An 18,924-nucleotide genomic window follows, 5' to 3' on the forward strand; every position below is an offset into this window, starting at 1 on the left:
CCCTGAGTTCTGTGAGCTGCTCTAGCAAATTAACCGAACCTAAGGAGGTCGTTGGAACCTCCAGTCCCTAGCCAGTCAGAAGCACAGGTAACAGCCTGCAGCTTGCAACTCGTGTCTGAAGTGAGGGTTGGGGGCAGTCTTGGAGGACTGAACCCTTAACCTGTGGAATCTGACGCAGGCTCTGGGTGGATTGTGTCAGCATTGAGTTGAATTCTCAGATACCCTGCTGGTGCATGAGAATGGCTTGGGGTTGGGAGAAGGGGTCCCTCCCAATGTGCAATTTCGGTCCAGGAAACCAAAAGGCCTGGGGTCAACCCTGGTTTCAGCTTCCAACCAGCTGTCTGACCTGGAGCAAGGACATGCTCTCTGGGGGCTCAGTTTCTTCAGGTATTAAGGCTACACGTTACTTAAATAAAATTAAAAAAGAAAAAGAGGGTGCCCAGGTGGTTCAGTCAGTTAAGCAACTGACTCTTGATTTAGGCTCAGGTCATGATCCCAGGGTTGTGAGATCAAGCTCGGCATCGGAATGCGCACTAGGTGTGGCACTTGCTTGAAATTCTCTCTCTCTCTCGCACTCTTAATCTCAGGAAACTGAGGGTTGCTGGAGTGGAGGGGGGTGGGAGGGATGAGGTGGCTGGGGGATGGACATTGGGGAGGGGATGTGCAATGGTGAGCGCTGTGAACTGTGTAAGACTGAGGAATCACAGACCTGTACCTCTGAAACAAATAATATATTATATGTTAAAAAAAGAACAAAGAAGATAGTAGGAAGGGGGAAATGAAGGGGGAATCGGAGGGGGAGACGAACCGTGAGAGACGATGGACTCTGAGAAACAAACTGAGGGTTCTAGAGGGGAGCGGGGTGGGGGGATGGGTCAGCCCGGTGATGGGTATTAAGGAGGGCACGTATTGCATGGAGCCCTGGGTGTTATATGCAAACGATGAATCACGGAACACTACATCAAAAATGAATGACGTAATGGATCGTGATTAACATGACATCATAAAATAAAATTTTTTAAAAAGAAAAAAATATCTTTCCCTCTCCCTCTGCTCCTTACAACCCTCCCTCTCTGAAAAAAAAAAAAACAACAACAACAAAAAAACAAAAGAATGAAAGAAATGGCTGATGTAGAAGACAGTCATAAATACCAGCTACAGGCCTGTGACCTCCAGAGCACCTAGGATATAGCGTAACCTGATGACTTAACAGGGTTGCTCCACTTCAGAAGGAAAACAAACAAACAATCCATTCAGATGAAAAACTTAGGGCAACAGCCCAACTTTTACTAACAGACACCTATAACAGGAAAGTGGCAATGCATTTTCTTAGCCGCAAGAAGACAATTCTTAACTAATTTGTGCTGGGAGGCATCAACAATATCTGGTCGCACTCCAGGACAGCCAACTGGTTCTGCCTTCTCACTGATCGTTGCCATAACGGGATTATAAGGTTGGGGAGCGATCACCTTTGTTGAGAAACTGGTCATATTCTATTTCTCTAGGACCTTCTCAAGGTGACTTATTAAGTCTTCTCTTTTCAATCTGAAGATAAAGAGACAAGTCATTAACCCAAACACACCCAGAGAACCTTTGATGCAGGAGGCTCTGTAGAAGATGCAAAGAGAAGCTCGAGTCACAGGAGTACAGAAAACACCCCTGCGTGGTAAGGGACCATCCACTAACACACAGGGTGCCAGTTCAGGGTCAAGGCCCACCTCAAGCTCTGGAGTGAACAGAGGGTTCCTTGAGCTTGGAAGAAGGAGAGACTCGGATAGCATCGATCTAAATCACTGGGGACGACATGAACTCTGGCTGAGGGCCAGGGTTTGAGAAACGCCAGGCAGGGCCCGACCCCACCCCTCACCCAGCAGCGCACTGGGCCCACTGGGAGACATACTGGACGGTTCCTCCTACACTCACCTTGCCGCTTCCTTCATGGCATACACGACAAATTTTTTCTGCACTTCTGGAGGTCCTTGCACTCCTTCAAGCAATTTCAAGATTCTCTCATGTTCTGAAGATATTTAGAAAAATACCTTCAGTATTTCTCAAGTACAAAGAGGAGTTAGAACTCAGGCTTGGAGTCTCAGCGATCATTCAAGGGCTACAATGTTACAGCGTACCTGTGCTTTCCATGCTTACGGTCAGACATCCCTACAATGTTACAGCGTACCTGTGCTTCCCATGCTTACGTTCAGACATCCGAACATATCCACCAGTGTGGGATCTGGTACACAATAACCAATTTAAGAAATACAAAAGAACAACAACAACAACAAAAGATTTACTGGACATTTCAGTCGAAATAAAGAGGAACCGTTCTAGTTGTGAAAACCCAGTTCTGGCAAAGGAGGAGCCTCAAGAGGTCAGTTGAATCTAGTCTGGATCATAGAACGGGAAAGACTTCCTGGGGTTTCATGGACAGAAATTGGTATTCTACTTACTTCCTTCAAAATATCGAATTTCCTTCTTTAATTGCACTTTTATTTCCATATTGATTTCCGCTGGTATTGGCAGTTTATCGGGCACATCTCCCGACACATACATTGCTGTGTCTTGGGGGTCATCTGCAGAGAGACAGCTGGGAATGATTCCTCCCACCAGTGCATCACTACCTGGTTTGTGAATGAATCGGCCCACCCTTGCTGACACTGGCTAAGACAGGACACAGACAATCCACCTGACTGTGTGGAATACCATCTCCTGCCATACTCATCCGCTCTGGAGGTCAGAGTTTCACCGGAAGCCATCAGGTGGGGATCGACCACTTTCCGTCCCCTCCCCGTGGATACCGTGAAGCACAGGTGCCATCTGGAAACCTAATTGAATGTGGAGCTGCGATGACGTGCATTTCAGCAACGCCACATGCACATCCATGTGCTCGCCAGTCTCTAAATTTTCATTTCATAGCAGGAGAATACACCAGCTAGATGTATCACACCTGAAAATTTGCCTCAGGAAAAATAATACAACAAAGAAGCCTCTTCTCTTCTTGTCATTACGCCTACACACAGAAACAGGCTTGGACAGTCTAACCAAGTAGCAAACATTCACAGAGCCCTGGCACTCATGATTTCATGTTCCCTTGATCCCGTCTACGAGGTGAAAAGCTGAACGTGTCACTTGATGTCAGGATGCCTGATATTGGCACTCCATCACTAGAAACCCCAGTCACTAAATGATCTTCCTCATCTGGCTTTTCGGTCTCAGAAAATGCATTTTTTTCCTTCAAGTGTGACACGTCTACTTCATTCATCCAGGCCTGGGGGTCAGGAGTGACCCAGACAGAAGAAACCCTTTCCTTTTGGGATGTATAAGCTCCTGTGGACGTCAGAGGGTACATGCCCAAGGAGCACAGGGAATGAAACAGTTTGACTTTGTGTTAGGAAGGAAGGAAGTCAGCAGGGATGTGAGCGAGAGCAGGAGGGGAAGCCTGTGTGAGGCGTGGTCGGGCAGGGCCCCCTGAGGAGGTGAGCCCTGGGCAGAGCCAGGAACAGGAGACGGAGGTGGCCTGTGCACACGCAGAGGAGGAGGTCTAGCTGCCGGGAGGGCCGTGCAGGGCCCCAGGGGGGGACTAACCGGGGCTGTGGAGCCAAGGACAGACGCAGAGAGAGCAAGAAGGACACGGTGAGGGCGCATGTAGGAGACCATGACAGGGTCAGGGGGTGCCGGGCCTGGAGACCAGCATCGGGAGCTCAGACTCCGTTCTACGTGCTCGGGGGAGTTGAGGATGGGTTTCAGGACAGGCATGTCATGACCTGACATCTGTGTGGACATGGTCACTCTGGGTGCACGGGCACAAAGGGGCTACACGGGGTCAAGTGGGGAAAGCAGGATGCGAGCTCAGAAGCTACTGGAGCAGCTTGCTGAGTGATGAGGCAGTGTGGGATGAGGGACAGTGTAACAGTGGGACTCAGGAACAGTGACAGTCTTAAGAGGAGAGAAAGAAGATCAGAAAGGAGAAGGGAGACAAATTCAAGGAGGAGAAGGAAACGAGGAGAGTGCGGAGCTTGGGAAGCCAGGAATGTTTCCAGGGAGGACAGAGTGAACACCTGGTCCCGTGTGGCTGAGAAAGTAATGGCAGCATCACCCAAAGCCGGTGACCTTGATAGGAACTGATCCCGAGGCGTGGAGGAGCCAGAGGCCTGGCTGCCCTGGGTCGGGTCACGTCAGGGAGGGGAGGACAGCCATCCTCACCATCTTCCCAGGAGATGGCTGAGCCCTCGGGTTGGGATGCTCCGTCTCCTTCCTCTCTCACTGATGGCAGCGGCATGCTCAGCCTTTTCTTAAACGGAGGCGGAGTGATGGGTTTTCCAGGACGTCTCACTTGGCCTTTGGGCCCAGCAGCGGACTCCTCTGCTTTATCACTCATCACTTCCTGAGGAGCATTAAGAAACACGTTCCATTAATGACAAAAATGCAACCACTCCGAAACAGGATGGAGGTTTCTCAGAAAGTTAGAAATAGAAGTACGTTATGAAGCAGCATTTCCAGTACGAGGCATTTACCCAGAGAATACAAAAGTACTGATTTCAGGGGGTACATGCACCCCGATGTTTAGAGCAGCATCATCTACGAAAGCCGAACTATGGGAAGAGTCCAAATGTCCACCGACTGATAAGTGGAAAAAGAAGACACGCTGTACATATACAATGGAATATTACTCGGCCGTCAGAGACAATGACATCTTGCCATGCGCAATGATGCCGGGGCAGCTAGAGAACAGAACGCTAAGCCCAGTAAGTCAGTCAGACAAAGGCAAGCCGCAAACGATTTCACTCATATGTGGAATTTAAGAAACAAACAGATGAACATGGCGGGACAAAAGAAGGGCAGACCGGGAAACAGACTCCGAACCACAGAGAACAAACGGAGGGTTACTGGAGGGGAGGTGGGCATGGGGACGGGCTCAGTGTGTGACAGGGAGGAAGGAGGGCCCGAGTGTGATGAGCACTGGGTGTTGTACGGCCATGTGGAATCACTGAATTCTACACTTGACACTAAGAGTACACTGTATGGTAAGTAACTGGAGTTTAAATAAAAACTTGAAAAACAACACAAGCATCCCACCCGTCGGGCCTGGCTCTTACAACCTTGTACATTTCCCTCTTCCACAATGCGTCCTGAGCGCTCAGCCAGGCGTTTCTTCGGCATGCAGGAGGCTCGTTTGCGAGCTCTCTGGCTACGCGCCCAGTCGGCTCGCTTCCTGTGCCGCTTAGGTGTGGCCACGCTGTAGAAAGGCCTTTGCATCTGGGGCCCATTCTGTCACCGGACACCAGAGGAGCTGCAGAAGTCCAAGGCGGGAAAGACAAAGACAGTGCTTGTACGGGAAGGGACTCCCCTTGTGCAAGAATCGCACTTGTGGCCTGACCTGTTCACGCTAATGTGGCCACAGCGCCGGGGAACGTGACCCGGCTGTGCGTCCCGCACAGGCTGGTCAGGGAAGGCAACACTGTCAGGCGAGAGGAGATGGACTGGGAGCGGGATCCCCGGAGCAGGAAACCACCTTCTCCCTTCTAACAACGGTGCGGGCTCCCAGCCGGGTACGGTGCGTGCTCCCAGCCGGGTAGGGTGCGTGCTCCGGTCCGGGTACGGTGCGGCCTCCCACCCGGGTATGCTGCCTGCTCCAGTCTGGGTACAGTGCATCTCAGGAGAGCAGTGGGATCCCAGAGGGCATGGAGTAGCTTCCCCTCCCTGAACAGCTAAGAAGAAACACACCCATGCTGGTGTACATCCCTTGGCAAATTCCGGATGATCACGCCTCTCCCAGCCGCATGGGGCTTGGTGTCCTGAGCAGCAAAGCACAGTGATCCACCTGGAGAGTCAGAACAATGGCTGTGTCCTGACACTTCCATAGCTTTATGATGCTGGGTATCTCGGCAGGGGTTCCCAGTTCGGGATGAGCTAACAAACAGGCCCTCCTTCGTGGTCCTCCAAATGTATTAACCTAAACCTAGGACAGTTGTGAAGTCCACCAGATCAAGGTGGTTTCACTGTTGACAATTTAATCTGCTGCTTTAATCTCCCAGTCTTCTGTTCTACCTTCCTGCTGCCCACAGGTCTCCAGCGGTTGGGAACCACCACTCCGTGTCATGTTCCTTGGCCCAGTTCCTTCAACCGTGAGCCCGATCACCGTCTGTTTGACGAGGGTATGTGGACACACTACTCGGCTTCTCCGGTCCCCTCATGAGGGCGGTCTCGGTTTGCCCAGTGGGGGAAAGTCGGCATCAGGAGACACGTGTTGTCTGCACAAACCGGGCCATATGGAGAACCCTCCGTGGGAGCCAACGGGTCCGTGCAATCGCTTGCCACCCCATCACCCGTCGGGAACTCGGGCAGATGGGCCCAGATCCCGGGGCAGTTGCCTTGGACACAGTTTGGATCGCACAGGGCAGGCTGTTGCTGCATTAACCAAGTCGCTGTTGGTCCGGTCCCGTCGTGCCTGGTGCTGCGGTGTGGTCAGCCCGCCCTCGCTCGCCATCTGCTGGGTGTGCCGCAGGGGCGGTGGCTAGGGCTCCGCGAGGGCATCGGCTTCCTCAGGGCCGGGAGTCTCAGCGCCTCAGGAGCCAGAGTGTGGGAAAGAGCAAAGACTGCCTGGCGGGCGATCCCCAATGTCTCTCCACATGTCCTGACCTCACGAGGGCTTATTCATGATCATCCACCTCAGCTTCACAGTGTCCGCACCCTAGCGTCCATCCCTGACTTGTCACTGCCTAGGGCTCTGGGCCCCCCCCTTGTCACTGCCTAGGGCCTGGGCCCCTTGTCAAGCAGCCATCGGCCCGGATCCCACAGCCACGGATTCCCGGGTGCAGGCATGCCCTGGCCTGTGGCTGGGAGGGGCCCCTCTGTCAGTGAGCTCAGCGAGCATAGGAGCAATCACCCAGCATTTTCCCCAGCTGGGGGTCCCCCGGCCTGGGGCTGTGCCGCTAGGATTTACTTTGTTTCAGGGGTCAGAGGGCACGGGGCGCAGTCCCTGTCCTCCTCCGTCACCAGTGCCTCCTCCTCTTGACTCCCGAGTCCTCCCTCTTAGCGGCTGTCAGGCGGTGTCCCAGCACTGAGACCAGAATCCGAAGGCAGCCAGTGGCCCGTAACCTTGCAAACAGGCGCCCAAAGTCTCCAAGGTGCCGTCTTGCTGTCCCGCCTTCTCCACCACCCCGGGCCCGTGCAGCGGTGCACCCCGCAGCCCCTTCTCTACCCGCAGCTCTTCTTCCACCCTGCCTTCCGAGCTGCGGCCTGTCGTTGGGCACCGCTGGCGGCCCATCTGTCCACAGCAGAGGCCGGCCCGCCCCGCAGCCGTGGGCTCCCCGTCTCTGTCGGGGGGACCCGCCGCAGCTCCCCCCACGAGCGCATCAGACCGCCTGGGGCTGTCGGGGTGTCCCCAGACATCTGACGGACGTCCGCACTTCCCCACACACAGCCTTGTGGCCAAGCCTGGGATGCGCCAAGGATGCCTCCTTCTCCGGACCCACGTCTCTGCTCTCCTGGCCTCTGGCGCCTGTGAGCTCCCTGCGGAGCATCTGAGTGAAATCAGCCACCGGCCCCTTACCGGGTAGACAAGGACAGACCGCCAAAGAGGCAGGCCACTCCGCATGGCTCCTGGCAGGTTGGAGAAGCAAGGAACATACATACCAGGCTGGTCTTGGGCGGCACCACGAGGAGGTCTGTGCACAACCGGCCAGAACCCTAGAAGTTTATATAGTCGCTTACGTGGGCTTCATCCCAGGCACCGTCCAGATGGGCCCGACAGCACTCCTCCTGAATCTGGGATCCTGTAACAGCTCCTAGGCCGGAGAGGAACTTACATTCAAGGACAGGGGAAGGGAGGAGGGCCTTCCGATGGCCAGAGCCACCTTGGGGTCAACAGGAGGACACATTCTCTGAAGAACTCCAACAAAAGCAGAATTCTGACACAAACTAGGGACAAGGGAAGGAAGGGTCGATGTGGGGCTCAGGAGCAATCGCGAGGCACAGAGATTTCCAGGATGGGTGGCTGGCCCGGCAACAGGTGCCTTCGCCCGACTCCCTAGCCCTCAGCCTGCAGTGTCATCCGTCTTCAAAATGCCTTTACTCGGCAGAGGACCATCTCGTGAAAGCGATGAGACGACGAAGGGGCAGGTCACGTGAAGAGTGGCCAGAAGGAGCTCGGATGGGCGCTGATATCCGTGACCTGAGCCCCCAACTGCTGTGTTCCCCACATTCGCAAGGAACCACGAAGCAGGAGGGACTAGGAGAAAAGCAGTACGGTCGGCTCGCGGGTACTTCCTTCACCCCACTACTGACATGCTTCTATCTCTGTCCGTGTCTTGTGACCTTACCGGGTGTGGATCCACTTTTTCGGAGAACTGTCGTGCCCTGCACACTCCCTTAGTAACATTTCAGCTGCAAAAGTTCCATTGCATTTCACTTGACACGCCAAATTTTCATTGCATTAGAACCAGAACTGTTGAAGATCGGGGCCTGGACTCATGTGAGCACATGAGGGTTGACCAGCACGGGAGGCTGATCGCTCCTCAAAGCCGAGTCTAGGCCAGCCCAGGGGCCGCCCCTCCTTTAGTTTCTCAGGCTTCCAGCCGGGCATCCTCCATGGTACCTGTCTACAGAAGTGCAGAAGGAGCCCTTCTCCCCCTCACAGCGGCTCTGCAGTCTCTGAGTTGTTAAACGTGGAGTCTGGCCACTCTGGGGGAGCGTTGGCAAACGGACGTTTGTCTCCACACTAAGAACCACATCTACCAAGAACATTGCGTTTTTCTGAAGAGACGCCCGGCTTTGGGCATACTGAATGTGAAGAGTGGTTGTTGCCGGCTGGTACGATTTCTGCGGATTTCCAAATGTATCCTGTGTGTGCTCCTTTGCTTGCCACGGTGAACGCTGTTTTGCAAAAGGTGCTTTCAATCACAGGAGCGCAAACCTCTCCTGTTTTGGCTAAAACGATACAAGAAGCCAACAGCTAAGTGGAGATTAGCATGAAAGGAGCCGAATCCTGTATCAAAAACATGACAAAGGGTCTGGTCTCTTCCCGAGGTTCCTTTCTGCTTTTCTGAAGCCACTTCATCCCAGTTCTGGCTCCTCCTCATGATTGCCAAGTGGCTGCCAGGGCTCCTCAGTGACGTGCTACTCAAGGCCTGCGTAGCAGGAGAATGCGCTTACATCTTTCCCTAGCGCTCCCACAAGAAGTCCGAAGGTTTGCTGTGATGGAATCCCTTCGTGCACATGTCCACCTCCACCAATCATTTTGCTCTACGGGGCTTCAATCAGAATGTGCCAGTTGCTCGGCTCAAGCCCCAGATAGCAAATGCATAGATTGGAAGATTCCACCCTCAATAGACTTGATCATGGCCTCACATAGAATCCTGTACCCAATAATCAGAATATAATTTCTTCTCAAGCAGGCAAACATTGGCAACCCTGTCAATAAAACCCCGATCCGTAGTTTCAGGCAGACCAAGTTCTCTAAACACATGAAATTAGACAAGTACTTCTTCGCAACACAACAAAGGTACTCCAAAATTTTATACCATACTTCCAGATCAATACTTAGTACTGAACTCTAGGAAAACTCGCATGACTGAATCTGTGCGACACACGTAATGGCGAACAGAGAGGAAAACGTAGAGGTTTATATTCTTTTAGAAAGGTAACACGGCTGCAAATGAATGAGGTCTGTCCATGGAGGAAGGTGCAAAAGGACTACAAAAAATCCCAGGAAACGAGAGTGAGAGCTATGCTGTGTTCTGACACTCGTGTCTCCCCACAAGCATGTGCTGACATGCAAACCGCCGGGGAAGCTGGTATTGGGAGGCATCAGGGTCGTTTGGCAGGTGCTGAGGTCCAGACGGTGGCCCACTCCTGAATTGGATTAGTGCTCCAGAAAGGAGGCTGCAGAGAGACCCAGAGCCCTCCCGCAGCATAGAACGAGGGCGCCCGACTCTGAACTAGGCCTCGGACCTTCTCTACATCGTCCTGGTGCCGGCTGCCTGGTCCTGGTCTCCCGGCCTCCACAGCCCAGGGCAACCCATTTCTGTCCCTGTCACCTTCCCACTTTCTGACATGTTGCTATGGCAGCCTGAACAGACTAAGGAGCCTCCCTGGCACGATTATCGAGGACCTTTTAGCCACAGGTGAACAAAACTAGCAACCAAGCCGGAGACGGAACCCTGCATCCGGAAGGGAGTTCTGTGAAAGACAGGAACACCCAGAATGACTTTATAGCAAATTGGGAAACTGACATGAAAGAGACACTTTTCGACAACAATGAAACATTTCAAACCTCACCAAGAAGAAACAGAAAATCTGAATGCTCCTGTATGTGGTACAAGGTCTAGTACCAAATGAGAAGCCTCCCTAGCCTGAAGGCTTTCCTGAGGAGTCCTGTAAACATTCAGGAGGGAAAGAATACCAGTCTTACACAAACACTTTCAGAGCAGAGGAGAAATGGTGTGAGTTCCTACTCATTTTTTGAGTCCCATATAAACGTGTTACCAACACCGACCAAAAACACTGGAAGAAAGGACAACCAACAACCCGGATTTCTCTCCTGAATATAGACGCACAACTCCAAATGATGGGTTCGCAAATGAATTTAAACGGGACACAAAAATCCAAAGGGCATGTGGTTGTTGGGTGTATTGCTGGAAGGAAGACTGGTTTCACCCTGGAAAATCCATCAGTGTCGTGTGCTACGTGAACAGCGAAAACCAAGGAAAAGTCACGGGGCCATTGTAAAAAACGGGTCGAAGTTGGATACCTGTTCACGGGAAAAAGCATCAGCGACGTCGGATGAAAGGCAACTTCTTTAACCTAAGAAAGGCTATCTCCCCCTCCCCCAAAAATGTACACAAGTGTTGTATTTAATGGTGACAGGCCCAACCCTTTTTTTCTTGAGTTTTAACAAAGACAAGGGTGTCCACTGTGTTTTCAAGAACATACTGGAGGAACTGAAAACGGACAGTAAAATATAATAAGTACACATTTGGAAAGGAAGAAGTGAGGTTATCGTTGTTCACACTTTCACACGTTTTGGTACATAGAGAGTCAAAAAGATGCAAAATACTGAGAATTAGTCAGTATACAATAGCCAAGCAACTGGGTAAAGAGCAAGAATCAAAACCAGGTGTATTTCTGTGTAATAACAAACCAATTAGAGAAAGATATTTAAAATATCATTAGAGGGCGCCTGGGTGGTTCAGTTGGTCAGGCAACTGCCTTCGGCTCAGTTCATGATCCTGGAGTCCTGGGATCGAGTCCCGCGTCGGGCTCCCTGCTCGGCGGGGAGTCGGCTTCTCCCTCTGACCCTCTTCCCTCTCGTGCTATTTCTCATTCCCGCTCTCTCAAATAAATAAATAAAATCTTAAAAACAAAAACAAAATAAAATATCATTAGAACAGTGTCAAGAACGTCACGGGGCCCCTGGCTGGCTCAGTCAGGGGATGGTGGGACTGTTGATCTTGGAGTTGTGAGTTTGAACCCTAGTTGGGTGTAGAGATTACTTAAAAATAAAAAATCTTTAAAAAAAAAAAAAAAGAAAGAAAGAAAAGCCTCAAAACCCATAGAGCAAACCTGACAGCACGTGTGCTGAGGCACTACACGGGAACCTAAACCTCATGGACAGAAAGCAAAGGCCTCGGTACATGGAGAGAAATCCATACCTTGTGGATTGGAAGACTCGTTATTAAGTGATGATTGTCATTCTGCCCAGAATAATTCTTTCTTCATATTTAAAGTGTCAGGAATTTAATTTAAAATTCAGAAAACCCATCCTGTTCCTTTTGTGGGGAAATAGGAGAGCTGATAGTAAACAGTATATGGATATCAAAGGGCCTAGAATAGCTGAGACCGTCTTTCAGCAACAGCACCAAGTTGGAAGACTGCACACTGCCAGACAGCAGATGTACCGCAAATGAGGGGCAATGACAACTCTGTGGTGGTGGAGCAAGGGTGGGCGGATACTCCAGTGGGACAAGATAGAAAGTCTAGACATCAATCTGGGAACAGCAGGTGCTGGATTACTGACACCCGGGCTTGCAAACCCTTGAGGTCCATTCAGTCAGTCCACCGGCTCCCTATGTGGAAATTCACCTCTGCTCTGACCCCCTTCCCGTCCCTACAACATTGATCTCTGGTGAACAGGAGATCTAGAAGGAAACTTAGGATATTACCCTCATGGCTTTAGAGTAGGCAAAGCTTTTGAAAAGAATAAAAGCACTGACCATGAGGAACAGACTGATTAGACATAAACTGAGAAATTCTGTTCATCAAAAAGACACTGTTAAGAGAGTGACTTGGGGGTTGCCTGGGGGTGGCTCAATTGGGTTAAGCGGCTACCTTCGGCTCTGGTCATGATCCCAAGGTCCTGGGATGGAGCCCAGCATTGGGCTCCCTGTTCAGTGAGGAGTCTGCTTCTCCATCTGCCCCTTTCAAATAAATTAGTAAAATCTTAAAGAGAGAGAGAGAGAGAGAGAGAGAGAGAGAGAGAGATGGGGCACCTGGATGGCTCAGTTGGTTAAGCATTTCACTTTTCACAGCTCATGATCTCACAGTGGTAGAGATCGAGCCCCCACATTGGGCTCATGCTGGGTGGGAAGCCCGCTCCAGATTCTCCCTCTCCCTCTCTCTCTGCCCCTCCCCCTCCCCCTCCCTCCCACGCTGGCGTGCCCACATTCTCTCTCCATTAGCAAAAAAAAGAATAGAGGGACAAATCAAAACAGATCAGCAGAAGACAGAGAGAATTCTATATTTAAATATATATATATATATATACACAAATGTAAATATATGTTGCACTATAAATCTATTTTAAATACAAATGCCTCAGTAAAATGTGGGGAAAAGGACAGGAAAAGCTCTTCCTAAAACACATACATGAACGGCCGAGGAACCACATTAATCAGCACAAAATGCACATTTAGACGTAACGAGAGGCTCCCGCACACCCGCCAGCGTGACTGAGATGAAAGACTGCCTATGTGGCAAGGGTTTGGGAGTCTAGGATGCTACCAACTCTCATATATTGTCAGCCCCAGATTCCCACCTTGAGGACCAAGATCACAGGTGAAAGGTTACTCATAGGACCCCTGCAAGACCGAGATACACAAATCATTGAAAACTACTCCGCCCCAGGCGGAGGCAGAGCATCCGAGGAAGAACAAGCCACCCCAACGTGCATGAGAGCAGCCAACGGTGACCTCACCCAGAGGCTGCGACACACCACACTCGGGAGAACCCACCCCCTGAGGCAGGGGCAGAGCCAGAGCCCCCGAAACGCCCCCCAGCCATGGCGGAGTCAGGGGAGCCGAGGAAGAGTAGCCCCCTTCCATCAGGGCGCTGGAGTGCCCCATATCCCTCCTCACCTAGGGCTGAGAGAGAGCGCTCAAGGCCGAATCCCCCCTCGGGGCAGGGGTGGCCCTTCCGAGGAAGAGTCTCAGCTCCCCAGACCTCGGAGGGGGCGCCAAGAAAGAGCCCAAAGGCCCAGTGCTGGGAAGGTGAGGTTCTCTCCCTGCCACGACTCAGGCAGAGCCCCCCGCGGACACTTCCACGGTCACCCCAAAGCGTCCGGGGAACAGCCCCCCCGTCGGAGGGGACAGAGCCCCCAGGAAGGTCTCCCCGGGCCGGGAGGAGGCCCCACCCCGGGCCAGCACAACGGCAGACAAGCCCGGCCCCACCGCGGCTGAGACACAGCCCCCAAGGGAACGTGCCCCCTCGTGCTGAGCTAAGCCCCAAGGAGAGTCTCTCACAGGCTGAGGTCGAAGCCCGCAGCGAGACGAATCCAAGGGCTGAGGTGATGCACCCGAGGAAACCTCCCCCTCACAGACCTTGAATGCAGCGCCAGGAGACACTGCCTGCCCCGCACGTCGGACTGACGTAATCACCCAAAGACGCGTCCCCCCACCGGCGCGGAGACCATGACACAAGGAGAGTCCCTCACGGAACTCAAGACACCACCAAGGACAGCCTCTTCTCCAACATGGCGGAGATAAGCGGCCCCGAAAAGGTCTCCCCCTGGGCTGAGATCCGAACCCAACCAAGTGTCTCCACAGAGCTGACGGAGATCCCCCAGGAAGACACCGCAGCCCAGGGAGAGGCACCTCCGGGGCACAGAGAGGCCCCCCCCCGGCCCCCCAGGGAAAAGTATCCACACTCCCAGGGTTAAAGTCCTGACTTTGCTCCAGGAGCCGGGAAACAACTCACACAACGGCGGTGAGGTTGTGGTGCCTCTCCCGCGGAACTTGATAGAAAGGTGTCCCGTCACCCCCACCCCCACGCGCCCCCCCCCCCCGCGGGAATCTCTGGATATAAGCCCCCTAGGCATTCTGGGAGTGCTGTGCACACGGAAGTGTCTGGCCAGAAGACAATCATTATTACTGCCCCAGGGAGGTGTAAGGGAAGCTGCGGGACTTGGGGTGTTGCTGGCCACGCTGCCCTGCAGCAGCCTGGTCCCCGAGAAGCTGCGTGCGGTGGGGAGCCTGGTGCTGGAGAAGCCTCATGCCCCCCAGGAGCCTGCTGTGCCCGCTGCCCAGGACCAGGAAGCAAGTCTTCTCCTGCCACGTCTCACGCGCCCCCTACAGGCAGAACTCGGTCACACAAGCCACAGGAAAACACATTCCTGGGAACCAGGATTTTTTTTACTCATAATAGGTGAAAGGGTTGAGTTTGAAGCTGAGAGTGGATAAAGCGAAAACTGGCCCAGTATTTTAACAGAAACAGAGGAGGATTCTTTGATCACCCTAAGCCCTGCAACACTTAAGAGCATTTGGTAAAAGTTTGTCTACACCTAGGTGCTTTGCCGGGTATTCTTGGAAGGGAAACAGAGGAAGGATTTCTTGCACATAAAATGAAAGCAAGACAGGATTGCGCACCGTCATCCCTTCTATTCAAGCCCCCTTACAGGGGTCCTGACTGGCACCTTAAAATGGGGAACAGGGCTGTGCCCACAGAGCGAGCTCTAGACCGTTCAGTGATGGACGAGCCCCGGGCGTGGTGCTTTCCAGGGAGTCACCAGGCACGTCAAATCGTGACAACTGTCTGGGAAGAGAGAGTTGTGGGGAGCTGCAATCACTTTAGTCTCCTCCAGCGGCTGACAGGTCGCTGGGGTTCAGAGCTACCGTGCCCCTGAGGTCCTTGGTTTCAGGGCCACCACGGAGCTGAGGAGAGGGCGGTGGGAACAGTGCTCGTCACCACAGCCCAGAGCTCACCGTCCCTACTGGGATGGAGCCGTCCTTCCGGACGGAACGCTCTTCCGGTTGTTGCCAGGCTTGGGTTAATTCGCCCGGTCCCGAAAGCATTTATCTGGACAGAGTTTGCCCGTGTTCTCATTGCTTGTATGCTGGAGTGGATTTTCACAGGCCCTGCCTCCACCCACCCAGAAGCGCCTCCTCGTATGGGCTACATATTATACTAAGTATCACTCCAGTGTATCCGACTGTAAGTCATTTATACTCTTTCCCTTCTTGCTGGGGGAAGGAAACTAGTATCAGCAGTGCCTGCATAGGGTGAAAACTCCCTGTGAACGAGGCCTCCCATGGCCACTCCAAGTCAGGGTTCCAGGAGTGTGGAGGAGAGGGGAGTGAGCACGGGCGACAGGTGGCAGTCCCTCCCCACGCAGAACCCACGCGGAAGCAGGGGGCGGACGCCTTGTGTGCACGTCTTAGCGCTCTGCCAGACAAGGGGAGGAACAACTACTGAGGGTCTTACTTTACATGGGCTGACACAGCGCCTCTCTGACGAGACGGTACTTAAGGAGAGAGGGAAAGGGTGGCGAGCCGTGGGAAGGGGAATTGAGGCAGCGGGAAGTCCAGCTGCAAAGGCCCCGAAGGGGCGCGGGCTGCCCTGTGCCGGGAAGCAGGAGGCCGCGGTGGCTGCACGAAGAGATGGAGGGAGCGGTGGGGGTCCCGAGGGTGCTTGGACACATGCACGGATCTTCTCAACTGCCCCTTCCGTGATTGCACTTGTCAGTCCTTCCTGGCTGAAAGGTTAACTTGTTCAAAATCCTTTAAACTGTTTAAAACAGGGCGCCTGGGTGGCTCAGTTGGTTAAGCGACTGCCTTCGGCTCAGGTCATGATCCTCGAGTCTCGGGATCGAGTCCCACATCGGGCTTCCTGCTCAGCAGGGAGTCTGCTTCTCCCTCTGACCCTCTTCCCTCTCGTGCTTTCTATCTCTCATTCTCTCTGTCTCTCAAATAAATAAAGAAAATCTTTAAAAAAAAATAAAATAAACTGTTTAAAACAGTTCCAAGGCGACTTTGTACAGCCCACTAGTGACTGCAGAAACAACTTTTTCTAGAAGCCTTCTGTGCTGCTCTTGAGCCACGGAGGGAATCTTGCCGTACTTGGACATGAAAGGGGGTCTTGCCATGCACTTTAGGAAACGGAAGAAAGCATAATGTCCCCAAATCGCAGTCAAGGGAGGCCAGGGGGGGAGCTCTCATGCGCTACCACTGGTTGTCCATTGCGGAGCCAGGGGAGGAATGTACCTTGCAAGTCCGAACTCCTTCAGGTGCTCCTTGACTATCCCAGCAGGAGAAGAAAGATTTTCCTCCTCCCCAGCAACAGCCCAGGCCATGAGGGACGCTCACAGCTCAGCCGATGAGAAGCCGCTATACTTTCAAATTCCAGCTTACTGCAGTGGACTTTTTGGGTAGAACAGCCTTCCGAATGCCCACTCTGCTCCAACAAAGGAGCCTTCTTCTTCTTTGTTCTCTAGACCTGCTGATGGTTTCGCTGTAGCTTGTGTTTCCTGGAAGGGAATTCTCTGCTATTCCCAAATAAATGCGTCTTCTTGGCAAATTAACTGACAGGTGTTTTGTTTTGTTTTGTTTTGTTTTGTGTTTTAGTTTATTTATTTGAGAGAGAGAGAGACAGAGAGCACGAGCAGGGAGAGGGGAAGATGGATAGGAGATGCAGACTCCCCAGTGAGGGTGGGGCAAACTCCGCTCAATCCCAGGACCATGAGATCATGACCTGAGGCAAAGTCATACGCTTAACTGACTGAGCCACCTCGGTGCCCCGACAGTTTGATTTTTAAGGTTCACAATGTCTTCACTTTGGAACGCAAAGTCCTGACACTTGTTACTCTTCGGATCTCAGTTTAGGAAGGAATCCAGGTTCCCTTTTGTGAAGCAGGGGCATGGGGCTGCACTGTTCTCAAGAGCACAGGCCATGGAGTGAGGGACACCCGCTTTCACTCTGGCTCCAGCTCCCAGCCAGCTCTCTGACCTGGAGCAAGGACAGGCTCTCTGGGGGCTCAGTGTCCTCAGGTGTTAAGGGGAGGTCATGGCCTCTGCCTCATATGGTGGCTGTGCGCTTGAGGTGAGCAGGACCGTAAGAAGCCAAAGCCCACCCTGGCACATTTGAGGTGCTCTGGAAAGGTTCTGCTCAGGCTTGGTGCTGCCTGTAGGACACAGTCACGGCCCCGGACCTCAGGGAGGCTACAGGCTCTGGGCCAGAGAAAAGTGCACAGTGGGTCATTCACTGATGGTCAGTGATCTCAGTTAGAGAACACACAGACAGCAGACTCCCCTCTGGGCCAGGGATTCGCTGAGGGACAGGAGTTTAGCCCTGTCTGACAGGGTAGCTCTTCCCGGGAGCCCTCGGGGCTGAGGAGCTGACGCAGAGGCTGGGGCAGCTGAAAGCTAGGCCCTCCCTCCCCTGGCAGCTCCGCTCAGGGAGGGAGAGCGAGCAGACAACGTTCCAGATCCAGGGTCAGACGCCGAATAAGGACCAATGGCAGACTGTGGGCCAGGGGCAGCCAGAGTCTGTGGAGTTCGGGGCCAGCCCTGGGGGAGTGGAAAGAACTTGGCTCTAGCCAGACCTGGCTCAGAGTGCTTGGTCCAGGTCCACCCTCATTTGCTCATGACCTGGGGCTATGGACCTAACCCCTTTGTCTTTCCGCATCCCCTCCCGCACACCGAGGCTCCTGACACCATCAACCTCCTAGGCTGGCCGTGAGGATTAGAAAGAATTCATTTGATATCTGGTACAAACTGTCTAAGTGGAAGCTGCTTGTCTAGGTGGGAAAGAACAGTGAACTGGACACTCTTCTCATGGATCTTCCGTTCCACTTGGGAGATAACAACACTAGAGAAGCAGAGCGACTCTCCGTTAATACCAGCGCAGTGTAAAAAAGTTGAAATTGGAGAAGAGACGTGAAAGGAGTGGTGTGGAGCACGTGTGATGTTGAACAACAATGTGTGACGGCTACCCTTTCCTACCATTATAAGGGACAGAAAAAGTAGTGGGGCTCGGCGGTTCGGCGGTACTGTATTCCTCTTTGTTGTACTATTAGGAGCCTTTTGTCAAGTAACCTGAAAACCCGCTAGTTTCGAGTGGGGCCTAGGACAGGAGAAAGTCCTCTGCTCCCGCACCTATTGGCCTCCAGCGGAGTCTCCTAATAACAGGTGGCTGGAGAACAAAAGCCAACCCCCTGTGGCCTGGATGACTGGCGTTCCTTCGCGGTAGTCGGCAACACCGTCCCGGTTTTATACTGATACACAAAAAACCATCACAGGCGGAGCAGCTGAAAGCACCACACATCATTGCCTCCCACTTCTGCACATTGAAAGACCTGGAAGGCTCATGTAGCATCTCTGCTGAACGACTCACAAACCCAAGTGAAAGCCTCAGCTGGGCTGGTGCTTGCTTAGCTAGAAGCTCTGGAATCATCCGCTTCGACTCATTCAGGCTGTTGGCGGGTCTAACTCCTGAAGGGGGGAGAACAAGGTCCCCATTTGCTTGCAGCTGTCAGCCAGGAGGAGCCGTACACTCCTCCAGCCACCCCCTCATCTTCTTAGGAGCGCTGCTTGATCCTCACAGTCGTCATTGCATGGCACGTGCTTCTTGTGCTTTGAGTCTCTCTGACCTCCGCCTCCATTCCCTGGTAGGGGAAAGCCTTAAAAGGACTCCCCTGAGTGGGTCAGGCGCACCCACATT

At 52.9% G+C, this 18,924-nt stretch overlaps 1 protein-coding gene across 1 annotated transcript; it reads right to left on the minus strand.

Annotated features, from left to right (window-relative positions):
• Positions 1–1,493: 1,493 nt before the first annotated feature.
• LOC118356565 (integrator complex subunit 6-like) lies at positions 1,494–13,815 on the minus strand. The gene is made up of 6 exons (XM_035725741.1): positions 13,734–13,815; positions 4,201–4,381; positions 2,448–2,570; positions 2,177–2,230; positions 1,924–2,017; positions 1,494–1,545 (listed from the first exon to the last, which is right to left on the minus strand). The coding sequence occupies exons 2-6, from the start codon at positions 4,373–4,375 to the stop codon at positions 1,494–1,496; spliced, it is 498 nt and encodes a 165-aa protein (XP_035581634.1). The 5' UTR covers positions 4,376–4,381; positions 13,734–13,815.
• Between the last annotated feature and the right edge of the window lie 5,109 nt (positions 13,816–18,924).

This window comes from Zalophus californianus, chromosome X, assembly GCF_009762305.2.
Source record: "Zalophus californianus isolate mZalCal1 chromosome X, mZalCal1.pri.v2, whole genome shotgun sequence".
Taxonomy (NCBI): domain Eukaryota; kingdom Metazoa; phylum Chordata; class Mammalia; order Carnivora; family Otariidae; genus Zalophus; species Zalophus californianus.

Bases quoted from the DNA above. Each gene is read 5' to 3' on its own strand.
- LOC118356565 (XM_035725741.1), bottom strand. From the start codon at position 4,375: ATGAGTGATAAAGCAGAGGAGTCCGCTGCTGGGCCCAAAGGCCAAGTG. The intron at 2,231-2,447 runs GTAAGTAGAATA...ATTGTGTACCAG, and splicing joins AATTCGATATTTTGAAGGAA to ATCCCACACTGGTGGATATG. The intron at 2,018-2,176 runs GTACGCTGTAAC...AAATATCTTCAG, and splicing joins CGTAAGCATGGGAAGCACAG to AACATGAGAGAATCTTGAAA.